This window comes from Macrobrachium nipponense, chromosome 5, assembly GCF_015104395.2.
Source record: "Macrobrachium nipponense isolate FS-2020 chromosome 5, ASM1510439v2, whole genome shotgun sequence".
Taxonomy (NCBI): domain Eukaryota; kingdom Metazoa; phylum Arthropoda; class Malacostraca; order Decapoda; family Palaemonidae; genus Macrobrachium; species Macrobrachium nipponense.
The window spans coordinates 77,206,080-77,226,396 of NC_061107.1; the positions used below are offsets into that span (position 1 = coordinate 77,206,080).

The following is a 20,317-nucleotide window of genomic DNA, read 5'->3' on the forward strand; positions in this document are numbered from 1 at the left end:
AAAAAGTGATGAAAGGACTGACTGAAATCGCTCAGAATGTTTTGTATTTTTTGGAAGATTTTCCTCTCTTCAAAGGCAACAGGGAAAATGAGAAAGGCGAGAGATCACGAGCTTTTTTAAAAATTTCGGGCGACTGAGAAATGAAACATGAAAAATGCCATCATCCAGCCCTCGGCAAACCAATGCTTTTCTTTGGAAGTCTACTTTTTGGAAGAGCTTTATGGAGCATCTGAAAGTAAAAAAGAGAAAAAACAAAAGGGAAAATAATTCTCTCAGAAAAATATGTTTGACATGTTTTTTTAAAAGATGGTTTAGCCGAACTGTGCCACCCGCTGCAAAATGTGCTCGCGGTATAGGTGTGGCACTCAAAGGCAATTTGGAGTTATGAAGGGTGGCTGCAAAGGGGTTGGGGGGTGGGGGAGGGTTAGTATATAGCGGTAAGAGGGCTTCATCGAGCATTACCTGTCCTATTGGACATGCTCATCTAAAATCTTTTGTAGCCTCGAGGAGGTCAGGTCGGAAGGCTACGTACTTTAAGGGCAAAAATATCCGCCATGCTGCTGGTTTTCGGGCATTGTCGAAAAATGAGTGATTTTGTTTCCCTCCCTAGGGGGTTTTGTTTATTTTTTTTATACTGTAACTAAAAGAGCGAATTGTTTCCACTGAGATCGAGGACTACGGTCAGCTGAAGGTGTAAAGCCCCGATCACACACGGTCGAGCTTAGTTGGCCGTGGCTTTGCATGACGAACTGTGTTCGATGTGACGTCACAAGCGCAGGAAAGTCAGAACTTTTCCCGCTGTATCTGCGCTTCTGACGTCGCACCGAGCAGCGTCCGTCGAGCAAAGCTTGACCGGGGGCATTTTTACACTCGGGATGATGTCTGGTTCTGGTTGCAGTGCTTTGATAACAAATTCCTGTCTCCGTCTCTTTTCAAATATTCACGGGGTTAAAGAGATGTCTGATCTTGTTTCTTTAGTTGAGATGTGTCTGTGTGGATAACGTATCTCTACGTGGTGGCTACGAGAGTAGACAATACACAGCAGCTAACTTTGATTTAGCACGAGGGAACGCTAAGAATAACGGCGACTTCATTAGCAGACGTGGGGCCTTTGGAGGTCGTGACTGCCCACTGACTACAGTCGTTACTGTTAATATTGGTTTCGATGTATGTGGCCCCTGGGCGGCTTGCATGCATTTGGGGATGGACAAGTCGTGGAAATCGGCTCGGTTAGCATTTCTTGGGGCTGGAAAAGCAAGGTTGAAAGCTCTTGAGGTGGAACGAAAGTTAAGAAATGTTAGGTTTGTGGGAGTTCGGGTTAGAACGTATATGTCTCATTTAACGTCAACCAGGTTAGGTCAAGAATTTGAAGAAGGAAAGAAAACGAAAAACGGAAATGAGTCGGAGGAATAAAGAATTTCAATGTTTACCGTCAGTGACACGAGATCATCCGTCGATGTACGATCAAAACGTTAATAACCGTTCAATGTTGCTGCATCCTCTTAACTATTGAAGGAGACTCCAGATCAGGGTCAGGCGTTCTGCCTGCCCTTAGCACATTGGGCCAGTTGCCTGGCCTCTCGAATGTATTCTTGTACTCTCTGGATTTGACGGCCTTTCCATTCATAAACCACAACATCTCTGTGTAAATCATTGTTTTAAGGTCTCCACCTCATTTATCCTTGCGAGGCTTCCAAATAAACCCAGTCTCTTTCATTCTCCCTTCAAGGCAAACTTGCTCGAAACACTGCTTCCATCTTTTCAGAACATTTATTACCTGTATTAACCCTACAGGAATTTTTTCTGAGTAGCTTGCCCCCCCCCCCCCCCCCCCCCCCCCCATTCATCTTCTTTTTTTTTCGTTCATTCCTGTTCAACTTCACACTTTGTTTCCATACACAGAAGTGCTCAACAGTTGTTTCATAGATAACCTCATAGACACATCAGTTTGCCAGATATATTACTCAGTCGTCTACACCAGTATCACACTAGCTCATTTCCCTGACTCCCATTTATCTCAGAGTCACACTCTTTCAGCTCTCTTCTTTCGCGCACATCTAAATATTTCACTGGTATTTATGCTAGCACTATTTAATACTCTATAATCTGTACACATCAATCATTCTACGTTCCATTCACAATCCCTTCATTTATGCCACAAACTTGTCCCTACTTCTGAATTTTACGTGACTGTTTTCATGCCATGCGATTTCAATGAAATATCTCCTTTTTCATGTAAACCGTTAATTGCTGTAAAACTTTGAATAACTACTACTATTCCCTTGTAAGTAGACCCCTCCTCTGGCTTACGTACGGCTCCCAAAGTTTTTTATTTTATTTTTTATGTATTTTTTTTCAAGCACTGGATCATCTGAAATGTGTTCTCAAAGTGGAGTTCAGGGCCTGATTTCATTTTCCTGAATCCCCTGAATGGTTAGAAGTTTCAAGGTATTTGTTTCATACCGTGAGAAGGAAGAGGCCTGAATATTTCTCTGGCTCACCTGTCACTCTTTATCCAAGACTATGTGGCGAATCACTAGACAACTGTTGTGTTCACGGGAGGACTTTTTTTTTTCCTATTCCCGGTTAAAATCGATCTCGAAAAGACGCTGTTAAACCCAGATAGGAGAGTCAGGATAATATGCATGTAGTCCAGCGCGCCATCCGAATATTTTGGGAGATGTATGACGTAGTATTACTTTCAGTCCCATTGGATCGCACCTCTCCATTTCTCAAAATTTTAATGATTATTCTTACATCCACATGAGTTATTTCCGTTTAATATGTATGTCTAAATGCATGTATGTATATATATAATAATATATAATAATATATATATATATATACGTATATATATTATATATATATATATATATATATATATATATATATATATCGTATATATATATATATATATATATATATATATATATATATATATATATATACACACATAAATTTCAGCTCTTGCATCTTCCAGAAATAGCTCTCTTTAGTTATTTACATTCTGCATCCCTCCAGTGATTTTCTTCGTTATAACTACTCTTTTTGAGCTTTTATCTCTCCACTTATGGGCCTTCTCTTTTTTATTCGGTTATTCCATGACGGTTATTTTCCCCTCTTATATCTTGCAGATACTTCCAACATATCAGTTTATGCTTCCCTTAGCCTGTCAGTCACTAGTCGTTCCATGCAATCCTCTGTTTGTGTGTGACACATACATACACACACACACACACACACACACACACACACATATATATATATATATATATTATATATATAATTATATATATATATATATAATATATATATACTATATATGATATATAGAAAAATATTATAATTATATAGATATATATATATATTAGATATACTAATATATATATACATACTGGAAGTAGGGAGACGCGTTCTGTCTTTCATCCATTTATTAGCGCCGACGTTTCGTATCAGCTTGATACATTTTCCAAGCTGAACGATTACACATCAATTGCGTATAAGTAAAAAGATACACACAATGTTTACCAACACCAAAATTAAAAACCTTTTAATAAATTAAGAATAAAAACAGAGTAAAAACAGAAACACAGAATAACAGTGAAAGGGCTAGGAGCGAATACAGAGAAACAAATTAGTTAAAAAATAATAATAATAATAAGAATAATATATAATAATAATAATAATAATAATAATAATAATAATAATAATAATAATAATAATAATATATATTAATTATTATTATTATTATTATTATTATTATTATTATTGTTATTATTATTATTATTATATATTTTTCTATTATTATTATTATTATTTTTTAACTAATTTGTTTCTCTGTATTCGCTCCTAGCCCTTTCACTGTTATTCTGTGTTTCTGTTTTTACTCTGTTTTTATTCTTGATTTATTAAAAGGTTTTTAATTTTGGTGTTGGTAAACATTGTGTATCTTTTTACTTATACGCAATGATGTGTAATCGTTTCAGCCTGGAAAATGTATCAAGCTGATACGAAACGTCGGCGCTAATAAATGGATGAAAGACAGAACGCGTCTCCCTACTCCAATATGTCTATCCCTGAGTGATTGCTCCTGTCTCCATATATATTATATATATATATATATATATATATATATATATATATATATATATATATATATATATATATATATATATATATATATATCATAGGATGACCCACAGCGACGAGGTCGCCACAGCAACATTTCACGTTTATTTTCTTACATCTCGTAACACTGCAGTAACCATTAAGGAAAAGGAAAAGATGGCTGGCTTTAGATGTTATTATAACTCCTTATGACTTTCTGGACTGAAAGACCATCCTAAGTATATTCTCTTGTTTATAATTGTCAAGGTCAATAAATAAATGATAAGCTGTATCAAAAGAATGTGAATCTAGATGGTTGGTTGATGATAATCAAGTTCAAAAATCAAAATTAGAATCTGATAGCCACACGAGTTAAGAAATAAAAAAAAAAAGAACAAAATTGACACCCGTCCAGGTCACAAGATGGGGTCAAGCACTGTTCACTGAAATCGAGCATGCCCAGGTTGCTTGTCAACAGAAAAGCGCTTTTTGCCCCTAAAGAACGCGGCTTTGTCGTTAATTCCTCCTCCAATTTTTTTTTTTTTTAATCTGTGGCGGGGCGGAATACACGCAGGAGAAGGAGAGGACTTGTCGCACAACGAAGAGTTACGGGAAACAGACAACATTTAACTATTTTATATATATTCTATAATTACTGAAGTGTGTGATTTTTTTTCTTTAGATTTAGGTGTTACGTTTTAAGAGATATAGCGATTCAGGTATGCTTCGCCTAATCGTTGCAAAAAAAATTAATGTATGAAATGACTGTCGTGCAACTTGTATACGTTGAATGTAATCAACTCTAAACCATTCACTTCCGTTGTAGTCTCTGTGATAATTCAAATTATTATCTCTCTCAGTCTCTGTAACTTGGCAAGTTTTTTTTTTTTTTAACAGAGTTCAGTTACTTTAAGAGGGTTTGACATCACACACACACACACACACACACACACACACACACACACACACACACACTAATCACTCAGAGATGATTGAAATAAAATCAAAAGTTGACTGCCAAGTTCAGAGTTGCACGCCTGATAAGATCTCTATAAGTCTAGAAGCGCCAGCATATATAGCCAAGCAGGAGCAACCTGAATAATGAAAAATAAAAAAAAAGTAGGCAAGAAGGTTTCTCAGGTGCATCTTTTTATTGCTTTATTATTTAGATGATTTACATTTTATGTTGCTACAGTACAGCTTTAGCTAAGTGTTTTCAGTTGACTGTTCTAATGCTGCCAAAAAAAGTTAAGCACCCACGGGAGAATCATAGCGAGAGAGACGCCGGTGTCATAGACCCGGTGTCAGAGACTCCGTGTCACACACCCGGTGTCACTTTCCGTGCCACCTATTCATTTCCCTCGCTTTGATTCAGTCCTCTCCGGCCCCGGGTGTTTTGGGAACACTTGGTGTAGAAATGAAAAAGAAGTGGAAAAAAAAAGAGAAGAAACATTTTTTTGGAGAGGGGCATATATTTCGGGAATGCGATGCCCAACGAGCTTGGTCTTACATTTTACTGTCAATCTTCAAGTACGAGTCACTGATGGTGATACTGATGGTGATAGAGTTGTCAGACCAGGGTAGTTGGCATGGCCTCCCCACAGTCCCACTGACTGACTTAACCTATAGTTTTCCGTTAAAAGTCGTAAAGACTCGATAATTCCACATGAAAACCTTTGTTAGACAACAAACAAAACATTCACAGCAAAATGATGAAACCATCACATGGCACGAAGGAGGGGAAAGGATCAGGACTTTTTTTGGGGGGAGAGGAAAGAAGAGAAGAAAGTGAGCAGTATCTGAAGTACAGAAGTTATTCTGGAAAGTGGGAGAAATGGATCAGACTTTTCAAAAAACAGAGAAATGAAAGAGAAGAAGAAGAGAGAGAGAGAGAGAGAGAGAGAGAGAGAGAGAGAGAGAGAGAGAGAGAGAGCAGTTTCCAAAGTACAGAGGTTATTCTGGAAAGTGGAAGAATTGGATCAGACTTTTCTTGAGAAGATGAGAGAGAGAGAGAGAGAGAGAGAGAGAGAGAGAGAGTTACAGTACGAGATGTTACAGAGATTACAGGAGCGGCCAATGGGTTTTACAGGAGGAGGAATAGAGAAACCAGAGACACGAATGACGAGAGATTCAGAAGGCGGTCACCCGCCACAGAATGTACATACAGAGAATAGCCAGGGGACATTTTATAGCTGAAATTTGATGCAGCCAGTGATGGTTACTTGTAATGGTGGTGATTGTTGGGGTTGGTTAGTAAGGGTGTTCTTGGTAGAGATGGTAATCATATTATGGTGGTGGTAATAATGTCGGTGGTTCTTGGTTGACGGGAAGTGGGGTGAGGGGGCTGGTGAGGGATGGTGTTACAGCAGCAGGCAAAAAGGTGAAAAATAAAAATAAAAAAAAGAATAGTACCAAAAGGGAGCAAAATTAATGTTACTGCGATAGCCAATTGTGCACTTAGACCCACACTTACCAATTTAGAAAACAGCAAGGGAGCCAGGGGGGGAAGAGAACACAGTCAAAAGCTATGAATCAGACTCATTTGAAAATCCAAGAAAAAAAAAGCTAAAAAAAAAATTTGATAGCAGTGAAGGACAATCCCGCAGTTTTTTTTTTTTTTTTTTTTTAATATCACTTGTCAACGAATCAGGTTCTTGAAATTTGGTGATGTAGCAGTTGATTTAATAACGACTGAGAGCTTGTCCTTCGCTGCTATGCAATACAGATTTAACAGGATCCAACAAAAATCGAATATAATCTACACGTCTCATTTCCTTCACACTTATGGATTTTTTATCTTTATCTTTTTTTTCATCAAGCTTCGAGAAGTTCGTTACATTGAACAACCTTTCATATTGATGGACACAGCAGTGTAGAAGTAAGATTTTGCTTTGGATCAGAGCTAATAGATATATACCATAAATAAAACTAAGAAATTGAACAGCTGTAGTAAAAAAAATACTCCCGCTGCTGTACGGTCTCCCTGCTCTACTAAAGGTGAATGCTAAGCCCATTTAGTTCTACTTTGGAAACCCGTATTCGTCAATGTTCTGCCAGAACGTTGATATTGGAGTTATTTCTCGAGGACAACAGAATATGTATAATCAATCTGAAAGACGAGTAAATGAAAGTGCATAGAAATAAATTGACGGAAATAAATCTCCGTAGGAAGAATTAAGTCTTGTTTGGTCCAAAGGGCACATTCTGTGCAGATTGGTCGTCTGCTATACCCACACGCGCCAAGTGGGTATAGGCAACGACACCTGAATATATACTCCTGTCAAAGTGACGTGTAAACATGGCTTACTTTACGGATATATTAATACATACAGAGCACTTTCAGCCGGTTGGACTTTTGATTCCTTGAAACATTACAAATAATATGTTTTTTTTATTCCAGCGCGAGGTCATCAGACGAAACATTTATATATATATAAATCAAATCAAATACGATCGTCCGCTTACGAAACCTCATCTCGTATCCCTCTCTCTCTCTCTTTCTCTCCTTAATCACAAATATCAATCTTGGTTTGTAGCCAGAATACATCAAGGTGCCTTAATCATCTGCTTCGAACCCCTTCTTTCCTTCTTCTTCTTCTTCTCCTTTCGATGATCAGCTGTACCCAATGGTCCTCTGGAATCTCTTGAAATAATTATCAGTAAGAAGAGATTTGCGTTGAAATAATTATCAGTAAAGAAGAGATTTACGTTGCATTTGCCTCACTGAGCGATAAGACGCAACCATTTCATTTACTTGAGATTTTTAAAGGAAAGCTAACGATTCAGACTTGGCTCGTGGGATATGTTACAGCTGGGGTTTGACGTCACCGCAAACCCATTCTTTGGCAGGGGGGACTTTCGGTCTTATTGCGGGAGAGTGAATCAGCGGCGTTGCCAGTATCTTGTTAATCAAAACCTGCAGAACATTAACCGTTTCTTAGCCACATTCCCCAACTCTAAATCAAGGAAGAATGCGCGGAAAAAAATATAGAAAATTCTAGCTAGTTGAATATTTTTACGGACCGCGAGGAAGTTGTGGAAAAAGGAGCAGTGTTACAGCAAGGCTTTGAGCAGTATAATAAGTTGTCCGATTTAATGAGAGTTTGGGTATGTCTTTGTGCGTGAGAGAGAGGAGGAGAGAGGGGGGAGTGGTAAAATGGGAATGGGGGGGAGCGGACGGGTGAGTTAATTATAATGATATTTACCCCGCAACTTCCATCTAAAATGTATTAAAGCAGTAACTACAGCAAAGCCTTCGTTACAGCCATACAGCAGCGGGAGTATCTTGAGCCTTAGTCCGACTCATTAAGATAATAATTAATAATAATAATAATAATAATAATAATAATAATAATAATAATAATAATAATAATAACAGCCTCCCTTAGCTTTATGTTGGTTACAGTCTAGATTACCTCAAGTGTTGTGGTGCCTCTCCTGTCATAGTAATGATACAAGGTATAATACTCGTACAGTTTTCCTACGTCAGCCTCCTAGGTGGCCGCAGGGATGAACTGGCCTATGAACTGACATCTTAAGATAACGAGAGATTAAATGTCTGTTTCTGTTGCATTGTATGATACTGGTAAGTACCATGCAGAGCACATTGCAGTCAGCTGTGGTGTGGGCACGGTTTGAAACGAGGCCATCAAGTGTGATCACTCGCAAGTTGCTGAATATCATACCAGTGATATTCATGGAAGCGTCAAGGTATTCGACTTTGTAAATTGGACATCGCAATGTTTACCAAAGTGGAATACGCGCTTCACTTCAGCATTGCGCAGGGACTATAATTATAAGTAGTGAATGAAAGTACTGAATGACAGTCGAGCAGTTGAATGTGACGGGATTGTGAAATCAACCATAAGATAATTGTCCTGTGGGAAAAAATGATGATAGTCATGAAAAATTGATATTGATATGTTTGGTTTCACCATCCCGTCTCTCTGCTCTGCGTTACTTTTCTCTGCACTTGTTGAGATTCTCAAGAGGAACCGTGAGATGGCCGTGCGGTTGGTTGCTTAATTCAGTCTTAAAAAAGGAATGGTTCCAAGATACGAGCCCAAGTATTCGAGTGAGCATGGAATGAAATTAAGAAGCTGTTGCTGTTTGCAGATACATGTATATATATATATATTTACACGTTAGAGTTCTCATCCTGAAGGTGGGGGGGTCATGTTGTCAAAGCAGGGCCTGATGCTGGAGAAACAAGGTGCAAAACCAGAGGGCGAGGAAAGCACCCTTTGTCAGCGTACTTTCCTCGCCGCCTGTACCACTATAGAATGGAGGAGCATTGAATCGTCTCTTCTCTGAAAATCATGACTGATTCCCTGCTGTGACGACAACTGCCTTTTTGGAGGAACTGTCACGTACAATATATTTGTCTGAGGCCCTGCGTAATGCTGACGCTGGTCACCACACCTGGGTCTGCTGGATTTGGGTGGGAAATGCAATTTGTGAAGCAACTGGAACAAGGCAGAAAAAAATAGAAAAAAAGATAATAATTGAATAAAAATAAGGTTAGGATCAACGGAACGGAGGAAAAAAATAAATGTTGATAATAGGAACGGCTCATTCACTTAGAGGGAGAGGAGTTGCCACTATCCATTCCCATTTTTTTTTTATTCCAACCCATCCCTATCCCTCTTGGCCCTAACTGCCTTCCCAATACAGTCCCATTGCAAACACATTCTCGGGATTTTTCTTTATCCATTCCCAGTTTCTTTTCCAACTCATCCCTATCCCTCTTGGCCCTAACTGCCTTCCTAATTCAGTCCCATTGCAAACAACATTCTCGTGAATCCTCCTTGATGGATTCCTTTTAGAGGATTCTCATGTAACTGAGAGTGCAGTGTCTGCTAACCATTCCCAGCTTCCCTCGTACGTTGATGATGTCATCTGTAATCATCAATAAGCTTTGCAGTCTGATCAGCCATGCGATGTAGTGTGCACTTATGCTGCTGAAGAATAAGAGTCCGAGTGGTGACAGAGGAATTTACGTGTCACGTGGTACTTAGGACTTACGTAGATGTCCCTGTCATGAGGAATTCACGCGAGTTCGACCATTTCAAAGCAAGCAAACATGTAGGCCTTTTCTGCAAGATGTTTATGCAAATGAATTAGAAACTGATTGTTAGCCACGCTAAGAACCGCTGATTGAATGATCGTTGTTGTGTTGTGAGGGATCAGGAACCTTACTGAAATCTTGTCTGAAGTAAGATCGACCGGGTAATAAAAAAAAAATGGAAATAACATTGGTTCAAATTATGGTTTAGTTAACATCCAGTTTGGGAATATTTTTCTTGGTCAGGAAAGATTCTATAAAAATTTACATTTTCTTAAGTTCCTCACTGGACGAGTGGGTTCCGTGCTCAACTATCAACCAGGTGGCCCGAGTTCGCTTCCCGCTGCCGACAGGGTGGTATCAGAGGAATTTATCTCTGGTGATTAGAAATTTATGTGGTTCGGATCCCACTATAAGCTGTAGATCCCGTTGCTAAGAAACCAATTGTTTCCTAGGAGCTACGTAAAAGATCTAATCCTTCGGGCCAGTCCTAGGAGAGCCTTTAATCAGTTCAGTGGTCTGGTTAAACTAAGATATACTTAACGTTACATTTACTAAGGATTTTTGTTCCTACAGGCTGTTGAATTCCATTGACGCTTCACCATTGATCAAATTAGAAGTCAAATATGTCCTCCTCTGATTAACTTCCGTGCCTTTATGTCCGTATGATGTCATTTTATCTGCTTGCGTTATGTATAAATCTCTGAAAATGTATCTACAAATGTAAGGCTTTTCTTTGTGGCAAATTACTCCGGATCCGACAGACCTTCAAGTTACCCTCTCATGTCATTTTAAAAGTTTAATTTTTTTTTTTTTTCACTAAATGGCGCGGTTTTTTACTCCAGTTTCTACGGTTCCCAGTTAAGTTAATTTATTGTTGAGGCAAGATTTGGTTCGGTACTTAGAAATTCACGAGGAGTTGCAAAGAAAACGAGACGTTATCCAAAACCCGGTTTGGGACCTCAATTTATTGACATAACGAATTTCTATTCCTGGAGATTTTTCTAATATTGGTAGCAAATATTGTTCCGCAAATTATTAATGGATATACTTACTTAAAAAAAAAAAAGGTTCGATTATTGTCCATTTCACATACTTTTCAATTTCATGAGGATCACTGGATAATAGCAAAGGTTACTGTCGAGTAAGTTGAATCGTTCGTTGAGATTTGACATATGCAAAGAGAATTCACAAGTCACTATACCACTATCTAAAAGCAGATGCTTCCCCGAGGGTCTTCCTGACGGTATTGCCGAATCTTACCTTATGTATAAGTTCCTAGAAGCAGCACTACTCCGTCAAAAGCAATTACAGAAAGGGGGGGAATTCAGGAAAAGACGAAATACGAACCTCTTTCGAGTGTCCCGTATTTAATCAAGATCAGACACTGCTGCCGCCGCAGGTAGCTTTTGAGGTACAACACTTCGAGAGAGAGAGAGAGAGTGACGGCTTATAAGATCCGATTCCGTTCTCCTTGAATTCTCGAGTATGACTAATAAGATCCGAGGACTTCTTCGCCCTAGCACCCTCACTGGCCGGCCACCCTTCGCTGTGGGGTGGGAGACGAGGTCCCTTACTCAACCCGAAGAGATGAGACACTAGATGTGTTATTAATAACAAACAGAGGGCGTTTCCAACTGCGCAGGCGCCGTCTTGTCAGATAAACACCGCCCTCAGAACACGCACCCGTAGGTGGTGCAAGGAAAAAGTGACACGTTTACATTCGACTATTAATGGCATCACCCTCTCACTCGGCCACTCATCTCTCTAAACTAACACAAAAAAAAAAAAAAAAAAAAAAAAAAAAAAAAAAACGCATGGAAAAGTCTGTGCACTTGCTTAATGCGTATCATTTCAATCCGAAACTTTATCTGTTTTCGAGAATTTTTCCCTACAGAAACTCATTCGTTTCATATTGTCACGTTTTATGTGTACCTGTTCTTATCTTGAGTGTATGTATGTGTTTTTTTAAGTGTTTGTGTGCATGTATGAATGACAAAGTTAAGTCAGGTGCATCATAAATTGCAGTCAGTGTTATGTAGTCATATTCTAACCATTTTCTGAATTGACCTGACCTGACATGAGTAGAAAATTACAGTTCACAGACTGGGAACAACTATCACTAAGAAGCATACTACTGGTAAATTCAATGAATGCTTTATTTTCAAAAAGGAAAACGAACTGTGCTGCAACTTTAACCCAAAGGTTCAATCGACCGTAGACAATGATCAGCCAAACCTAGTAAGATGCAAAACATTAACCTATACCCATGAGAAAATTGAGTTTTGTCATAAAACCCGTTACTCAAATGTCAGTGGCACTTGTATGAAATTACTATCAGTAGATACTACTTTGATCTGACTTTCACTCATGAGGTGTTCCTCATTGGCTTTGGGTATATAGGAGTTATAGAATGTTGATTGCAATACACGAGTTAATTTGACACTCTTTCCCCGTGAGGGAGGCAGCGCTACGGATGATAATCTACCCCTTTTCAGTACTGAAATGTTATGAGACTCAATATCTCGAATATCTGCTGTATCGGGAGTATTTGGAATACCCGGAAGGCCCAGAATACCTAGATGAACCACTGTACCCAGACAGTCCTGAATACCCCGAGTATCTAGAGTACCCAGGATTAGAGTATGTCGAATATCGTAGATATTCCGGCTCATCCAGATCTTCCCTCCGTATCTGGACTGTTTCTGCGACATCAATAGAATAATAAGTCCTCTCGGCTTTCTTGGGCAAGACGAGCTTAATGGTTTCCTCCACGTCTGTTGATTGACTCGGTGATGGTCTATTGTCAAGAGACTTGCCTAGTTGGATGGTGTATTGAACCTCTACATTCTCCCTCTCACTTTCTCCATTCGAGCTGCTGCTCTTTGAAGGCTCCCTCGAGAGTGAAATGTCCTCTGTCAGTTCTTCTACTCTTTCCGTCTCCACTGTGTAGGATATTGAGAGACTCCTTTTACCAGAAGCTCTTCCAGTGAGGCTGAGGTCCTCCTGAAGGCTGGTGTTATCTGGTAAATCAAGATTATTTGGGACCTTCTTCAAGTTATGCTGTATTGGTTGCGCCTTCGTGATTTCAGCAGTGTCTTCTGGAGTTTTCTTCAACTGAACAATTTCACCGCCTACTCTGAAAGTACTCTTGTTGATTTTTGCGTACTCAGCATTGACTTTATCTCTTTTGGGCTCCTTGGACTCATTTTCATCCTTGTCCGATCGGAATAACGCCGTTTCAAATAAGCTGCCTGACCTCTCTTTCCTGCCTGAAACCCGCGCGTTTTTCAAAGGATCAAGATGGTCCCCCTCCCCCCAATCCCTCTCTGGCGTGGCACCCACCTCCTCTCCCCCCACAATATCATCAGCCCCCAGCATCACCACACTCCCCATATGGCCCTTGCAATGCATGCGTACCTTCTGTCTCATGACTATCTCGTCGTGTTTAGCCTTTGCTGCCAGAGCCTGAGATTCTGGCGAGGCCTTTGGCTCCCTCACCCCAGAGATGTGTTCGTCCTGCATCTTGAGGTGAATGATGCTACCTGGTCCGAGGTCTCCTGAATACGGTTTAGCGGTGGGCTGGACGAGGGGCAGTGTGCGGTAGGGCTGTTCACAACAACACAACACGTTCACTAAAGTGATATCCCCCCACACATCAAATAGTATATATATTTATATATATATATAATATATATATTTATGAGCATGAACACCCACCACAGTGAAAAAAGATATTGCCTGTATATAGTATACTCTACTGACACTAGCTCTGGTGCGGTGACTTGACAGCATTTACAGCAACAGTGAACCTAAGAATGTCCTCACCATCATCCTTAACAGTTAAGAATGTTGTTGGGGATTATGATGATGCTTTGATTACATTAAAACACCACCCTGTTGTTGGAAACACCAAAGCGTATGGCACTCAGTATTTAGCAGATAAAATACACTTTATTGAGTTGAAGTTACTTTAAAGATAATTTTTTTAGCATTTACCTTTGGTGTTCCAAGGGTGATACACAATGTAAATACCAAGGATATAGATGACTGTGACTCATAACCAATAACTAGTCATACAGGACAAACAGTCAGTTCCAAAAGCAAATATCAGAAAGTTTTTTTTTTTAACACAAGAGGATTCATATATGATTACACAGTGAAATTGAACTAGAACACCTTTAGATATTAATTCTTGTTATAAAGCTAGAATGTTTGTAACAGATGCTAGCCTTTTACATGTTCTATCAAGTTCTAATTATGCAATACAATTGACAAAACGTTTTCCGTAAATAATGATTGTGAGACGTCCGTAGAAGTATAACAATGATGCTGAATACCAACTAATAGATTGACATGCCAACACAAGCTGTATAAGTTTTGACAACACTCTCATGCATTGCACTATGGTACGTTGACTGTCTAGATTCTTGACTTATATTTCAAAGTGCTTTTACAAAATTGTTGTAAGTGCTATGTTTCAAACAGCCACATAAGTACTCAAAGATAGACTGACGAGGAAATAAAGTGAGAAATCGATTGGACAGAAGAAGGAAGGTGGATATCAGTTGGACCTGTTTAGGTGGAGAACGAGAGAGAAGGGGGCGGGGGAGGAGAACGATCAGAGGTGTGCAGAGGCGAGGGACATCCTCTGGATATCACATTGGAGGAGGAGGAGGAGGAGGAGGAGGAGTCCGTCCTTCCAGGTGGAATTGGATTGAGCGAAGAAGAAGAAGAAAAAGAAGAGTGACATTGAGTGAGGAGACAACTGAGAGGGCTGGCTCGGCCCTTGCTGCCGGCGCCCCTCGTAGCGGCCCGGTGCCTTCAGTATACCTGGCTCTGGATGGACAGTGTCTCCATGTTGGCGAGGGGCTTTTTCTGTGGCGGAAGAAAGCTAGCCTTGTGGACGAAGGTGGTCTTGGGAAGGGATCTCACTGCTGGGTTCTGGCGGAGGGAAACACGAGAAAGAGAGAAAGGGCGAGTTAAGGTGGGTTCATTCAAGACCAGCTGAACAATCGTTGGGGCACCCAGAGAGAGTCCAGATTTATTTTCCGTCATCTCCTCGGGGTGGGTTCGGTGGAGGGGTTAAAAAGGGCCATGCTCACCCTCTGGGGTGGGCACCAAATGGAATTATTGTGAAAATAAAACTGAAAAGGGTGATGAATGGGTACAATCACTGGAAACAAAGGAGAAAATATAAACAAAACTGAGTCAAATAAAAGATTTATTAAAAATCTTCCCGTAGGAAAGAAACAAAAATTTATAAAAAAGAAAAACATAAGGTTGAGTGAGAGATGACAGAAATGACATAACATGACGTGACATAAAAAAACATTTTAGACTGAAGGGCTGGGGAAGGCCACATCTCACCATGATTCAGTATTTCCCAAAGAGTGACGTTTGGCGGGAGAGAGAGACCGGTGTCGGAACTGAGGGAGGGAGCCCTTAGGACGTGTCACCACTAGGAACTTTCTGACACTGAGGGTGTCGTCGGCGCCACTGGCAGCGTTCAGCTTCGCACACTGGCAGCGTTCAGCTTCGCACACCAACTACTACTACCGATCGCGAACAGCAACAACAACAGTCGGCCCGAGGCGGGCTAAAACCGTCTTCTGTCTGTACGTGTATTCAGTACGAGCTTGCCAGAGATCTAAGAATATCTAAGAATATAAAACGACGGTGCATTTCCAGTGACGCTCTCATTATTTCTCTAGCCCCTCCCTTACACGTATATACATAAAACCGCGGACATTTACTGGCGTGTAATTCTTCTCCCAGATTTTTTTTTTTTTTTTTTTTCCCCAGAGAATCTTTTGGGACGCCTCTGTGGGTCCTCTGCTCTACGAGGCAGCTGAATTGATGGTGACATTGGCCTTCCGTTCACAATTAAGATACATGTATAAATCTTTTCAGCAATAAATGTACTTTCCTCTTGCAACTGTGGAATTGAGGGGAGGGACGTGTATAAGATGTTTCTAAGAGAAATTCTTTTTAATTAAACCATTTTCCCAGAACTTTCTTGGATGCAGGACAAAGGGGGAATGGGTTGTGAATCATTTGCAGTCATAACATCAGAAAAATGAAAAGATGTGTGTGCAATAAAACGCAAAACTGACATATAAAATGAAGAAAGGGGACTTCTCACAAATTCCGATCTTTTTTTTTTAAGTAGAAAATGGTCATAAAAAAGAGAAGTGGGGTTGTTGGTGGGGGGTGTGTAGGTGCCAACGGAAATAAGCCATGTATACTTACCTCGGGTGTGGGAGGGGCTGGAGCAGGTGCTGCCGCCTGTCCTGGACTCCCGTTAACCAGGGGGGCTGCTGTCGCTGGCTGCGCCCCTGCCGGAACTACCACGACGCCAGGCCTGGAATTAGGAGGACCTTGCGTTAGTTAGTTTCCTCCGGGAAGGAAGTTTTGATCCTGTCGTTAGTCACTCCATAAATAATATATATATACATATATACATATATATATATGTGTGTGTGTGGTGTGTGTGTGTATATTACACACACACACACACACATATATGTATATATATATATATATATATATATATATATATATATATATATATATATGTGTGTGTGTGTGTTGTGTGTGTGTGTGTGTATGTGTTATGTATATAAATCTTAATCCTTTTCCAATAATAGGTTGGCTCCAGACGTTAGAACACTCTCACTCATCCTCTTAGTTGATATATATTTGTGTAATGCGATTATTCTTTACCGTTTCAAGAAGTAACCGTTGAAGTGGGCGTTATTGAACCTTTAGTAATGAAACTGCTGCTGGCTCGAAGTCTCTCACCGTTGGGTGGACTGATAGCGGCGCTATTGAAAAAGCTTGGCGCTGAGGGGTTGCCAGGTGGTGGTTATTAAAAGCTATATGAAGATGGCTTTGACGTGCCAAGAGCCTGAGGGGGGTGAGAGGAATTGGGAGTCTCTCTCTTTCTCTCTCTCTCTCTCTCTCGTAGTTAGGGGTAACTACCAGAAAGAAGTAAGAATGTTTCAGCAGAGGCCCAGGCTGGGGCATTTATTCCTGCGTGTTTATTACAAGCAGGTGGCCTTATTAGTCATTTCCGTGGTTCCTTACCCTTCAGTAAACAGCTAAGTCGAATGGGTCTTAACGTCTGGTCATATTTTAAAAAACGGCATATAAAATGTTTCAAGACCCTTTTTTACACAAAAAGAAAGATTTCACGCAAATAAATGACCGGATGAAGTTTTTCGCGGTTCCTAGTGTCTACGGCATTTAGGTCATACTTTGAAAGAAAATATCCTTTGATAAATATGTCATGGAGGGAAATAAAATTTACCAAGTAAGACGCAGAATTGTCTGTACACCATCAGTCATCAGTCAGCAGCATATATTGAACACCATTAGTCAGCAGCATATAATAGTAGTGAATCTGTACTTTGTCAAACCTCTTAATAAATCGTAATTCTCTTAAGTGTCCGTCATGATAAATGAGAAAATATTACCTGTAACTAGCTGGGAACGTGATTATGACAGCCATATACCCTATCTGACAACTCCTTGTAAGGTATCACCCTTGCCAGATGAAAAGGAAATGACTAGTATTACAATGGCGTAACAGAGCACTGATGTTCGTTTGAAATAACTGATATTGTTTCTGTTATCATATTTTCCATAAGTTTAATTTTATGCCGTCAGTTCACCTCTCAAGGTGCACCGCAGGCAGTTATTGAGGTTCTCTTCAGCGTCTCCTCGGCTCCTGGCTGCAACCCCTTTCATTCTTTTTACTGTACCTCCATTCATATTCTCCTTCTTTCATCTTACTTTCCACTCTCTCCTAACAATTGTTTCATAGTGCAACTGCGAGGTTTTCATTCTATTACAAATTTGGAACCGTTCTACTCTCAATCTCCCTTTCAGCGCTGAATGACCTCATAGGTCCCAGGGCCTAGCCTTTTGCCTAAATTTTATTTTCCATTGCATTCCGTAAGTGTAATTATTCTCGTCTGTATGTGATAATGACAGTGGCGTGCAGTTGCGTGTTTAATCGCTGTGATATCCACCATGATTTACAAAGTATATTGTAATGTAATGGAAAAGGTTTCTCGGAACTCTGCATCCATTAAAAAAAATAAATAAATAAAAAGTGTAGGGGCGGGGGTGTTGGGGGAGTGGGATTGGGGAGGGGATGGGGGGTAGAAGTAGGCTGCCTTTTCAGATAACGAAGGCGACAACTAATCAATAATGGGTCAGATTTGTAGCTATTCAATAACGACCTGAGTTGTTTGTTATAAATATAATTGCCGGTCACTGATGTTCTTTTTGTTGTTGGTTTTGCTGTTATTACTTTTTTTCTTTTTTTGTGAAGTGGAATCCTGATAACGACTGTTATAAATTCAAATATTGACTTTAATTGGAGAAGCAAATCCACAGTTATGTAAATGTACATATATTTAAATTTAAAAACAGCAAAGATAGCTTTCGGGGATCTGTTCGGTTCCCCTTATCAATTAAATTTAAATATATTTACATTTACATAACTGTGGATTTGCTTCTCCATTTGAAGACTGGTGCTAATATGAGGATTTTTTGATTGACTTTAATATTATTGAGTGTTCGGATATTTCTAGGATCCAGACTATTCATTTAATACTGTAAACTTAAAGAAATCTGGTATTTATCTGATGCAGCATACTTCAAGACCAGAAACATTTATCATCGATGTTTACATCTTACTCGTGTAAGACGTTTGTGCTTTCAAGACTATTATCTTGTCAGTAAGTACCTCGTATATATATATATATCTAATAAAAGGAGCCCATAAAAACACCAAAATATAGAGAGAAAAGTACTATATTTCAGAGACTGCTGTCTCCCTCTTCAGGTATATACCTGAAGAGAAAGACAGCAGTCTCTGAAATATAGTACTTTTCTCTCTATATTTTGGTGTTTTTATGGGCTCCTTTTATTAGGTGGAATTCAGTTGTATCAGAAAATTTTTATCAGTCATATATTATATAATATAAGTATTTAATATATATATATAAATATATATATATACATATATATATAATACTATATATATGTATATATAGATATATATATATTATATATATATATATATATATTAGTATATATATAATATATATATAATATATACTATAGAGAGAGAGAGAGAGAGAGAGAGAGAGAGAGAGAGAGAGAGAGAGAGAGAACAATATGTAAGAAGAATGTGCCAAGGACAGTATCTAATTAGAGACCCTAATGGAAAGAAATCTGTGCATATGTGTGTGAGATCATGAGTCATACGCCAAGTGTTTTGGTTTCCTCCAAGAATAGAAAACGAAAACATGGATGCCAGGAAACATACAAACACACGTGAATATTACGTGGATTATCGACTCCATGCCAATCTTTAACGATGCGAATTTTGGTCTTTTGTTGCGACCACTTTGGCACAAAATACCTTGTTTTGTTGCGAAGGGCTTGACTGGACTCAGTGACTGACGGGCAGAATGCCTATAGTGTCTGTGAAAGATGTAAATGGTTTCAGTATTCTCTGTATTTTAAATTGCATTAAATATTGTTTTAATAGGAAAAGGCCACAAGGAAATGTTTAGTAGTAAGCAAATCCGGATTAATACAGTCTCTTAGTGTGATATACCATCTCCTTATGGTTCGGTTTGGTTAGGGTGACAATCGTTTTGATAAGATGTTTCTTGTTGATTTTCATTAGATTTGCGTATACTCGAGTTTGTCTCTGACAGTTAATACAACGGATTCTTTTTGAGGGTTAAAGTTGTCGCACGTCCAACTTCTGACTGAGAAACTCTTTAATTAATTGGAATATGTGTGATTGAAAAGCTTATTCTTTTATTCCTTACAAGTGTGAGTTTAGCTATAGAACATCATTGAGTTGTCATGTCATTGTCAGTTACTGTCAGGTTTCTTGAGAGATCTGGTTCTGTCAAATTTGTAGGTTGGATACTTACTCCGGACCACAGTGTAATGGTATAGTCTTTCTTGGATGACTTCGTACTTTTGGTGGTAAGTAGGTCCCTCACCAACTCCCCCCCCACCCCAGAATATCCCTCTCCCCCCCCCCACCCCACCCCTCTTCCCCCTCTGTGATGTTATAAATCCAAATTCCTCAACTTTTATACTAACGTCATT

At 39.4% G+C, this 20,317-nt stretch overlaps 1 protein-coding gene and 1 long non-coding RNA gene across 10 annotated transcripts in view; one reads left to right on the forward strand and one right to left on the reverse strand.

Moving 5' to 3' along the window:
• LOC135215430 (uncharacterized) overlaps positions 1-20,317 on the forward strand; it is a 94,693-nt gene that overhangs the window by 53,271 nt on the left and 21,105 nt on the right. The gene's annotated exons all lie outside the window — the stretch shown is intronic.
• Positions 1-20,317, reverse strand: part of LOC135215422 (PDZ and LIM domain protein 1-like) — a 128,779-nt gene that overhangs the window by 18,873 nt on the left and 89,589 nt on the right. For 4 of the 9 annotated variants that reach the window (XM_064250039.1, XM_064250038.1, XM_064250041.1 and 1 more), the window contains exons 3-5: positions 16,424-16,535; positions 15,005-15,115; positions 13,592-13,780 (exon numbers count right to left, since the gene is read on the reverse strand). In XM_064250039.1, the coding sequence (XP_064106109.1) occupies positions 13,592-13,780; positions 15,005-15,115; positions 16,424-16,535 (412 nt within the window). The remainder of the gene's footprint in view (positions 1-13,591; positions 13,781-15,004; positions 15,116-16,423; positions 16,536-20,317) is intronic. The other 5 variants (XM_064250042.1, XM_064250045.1, XM_064250044.1 and 2 more) reach the window with 5 other exon arrangements.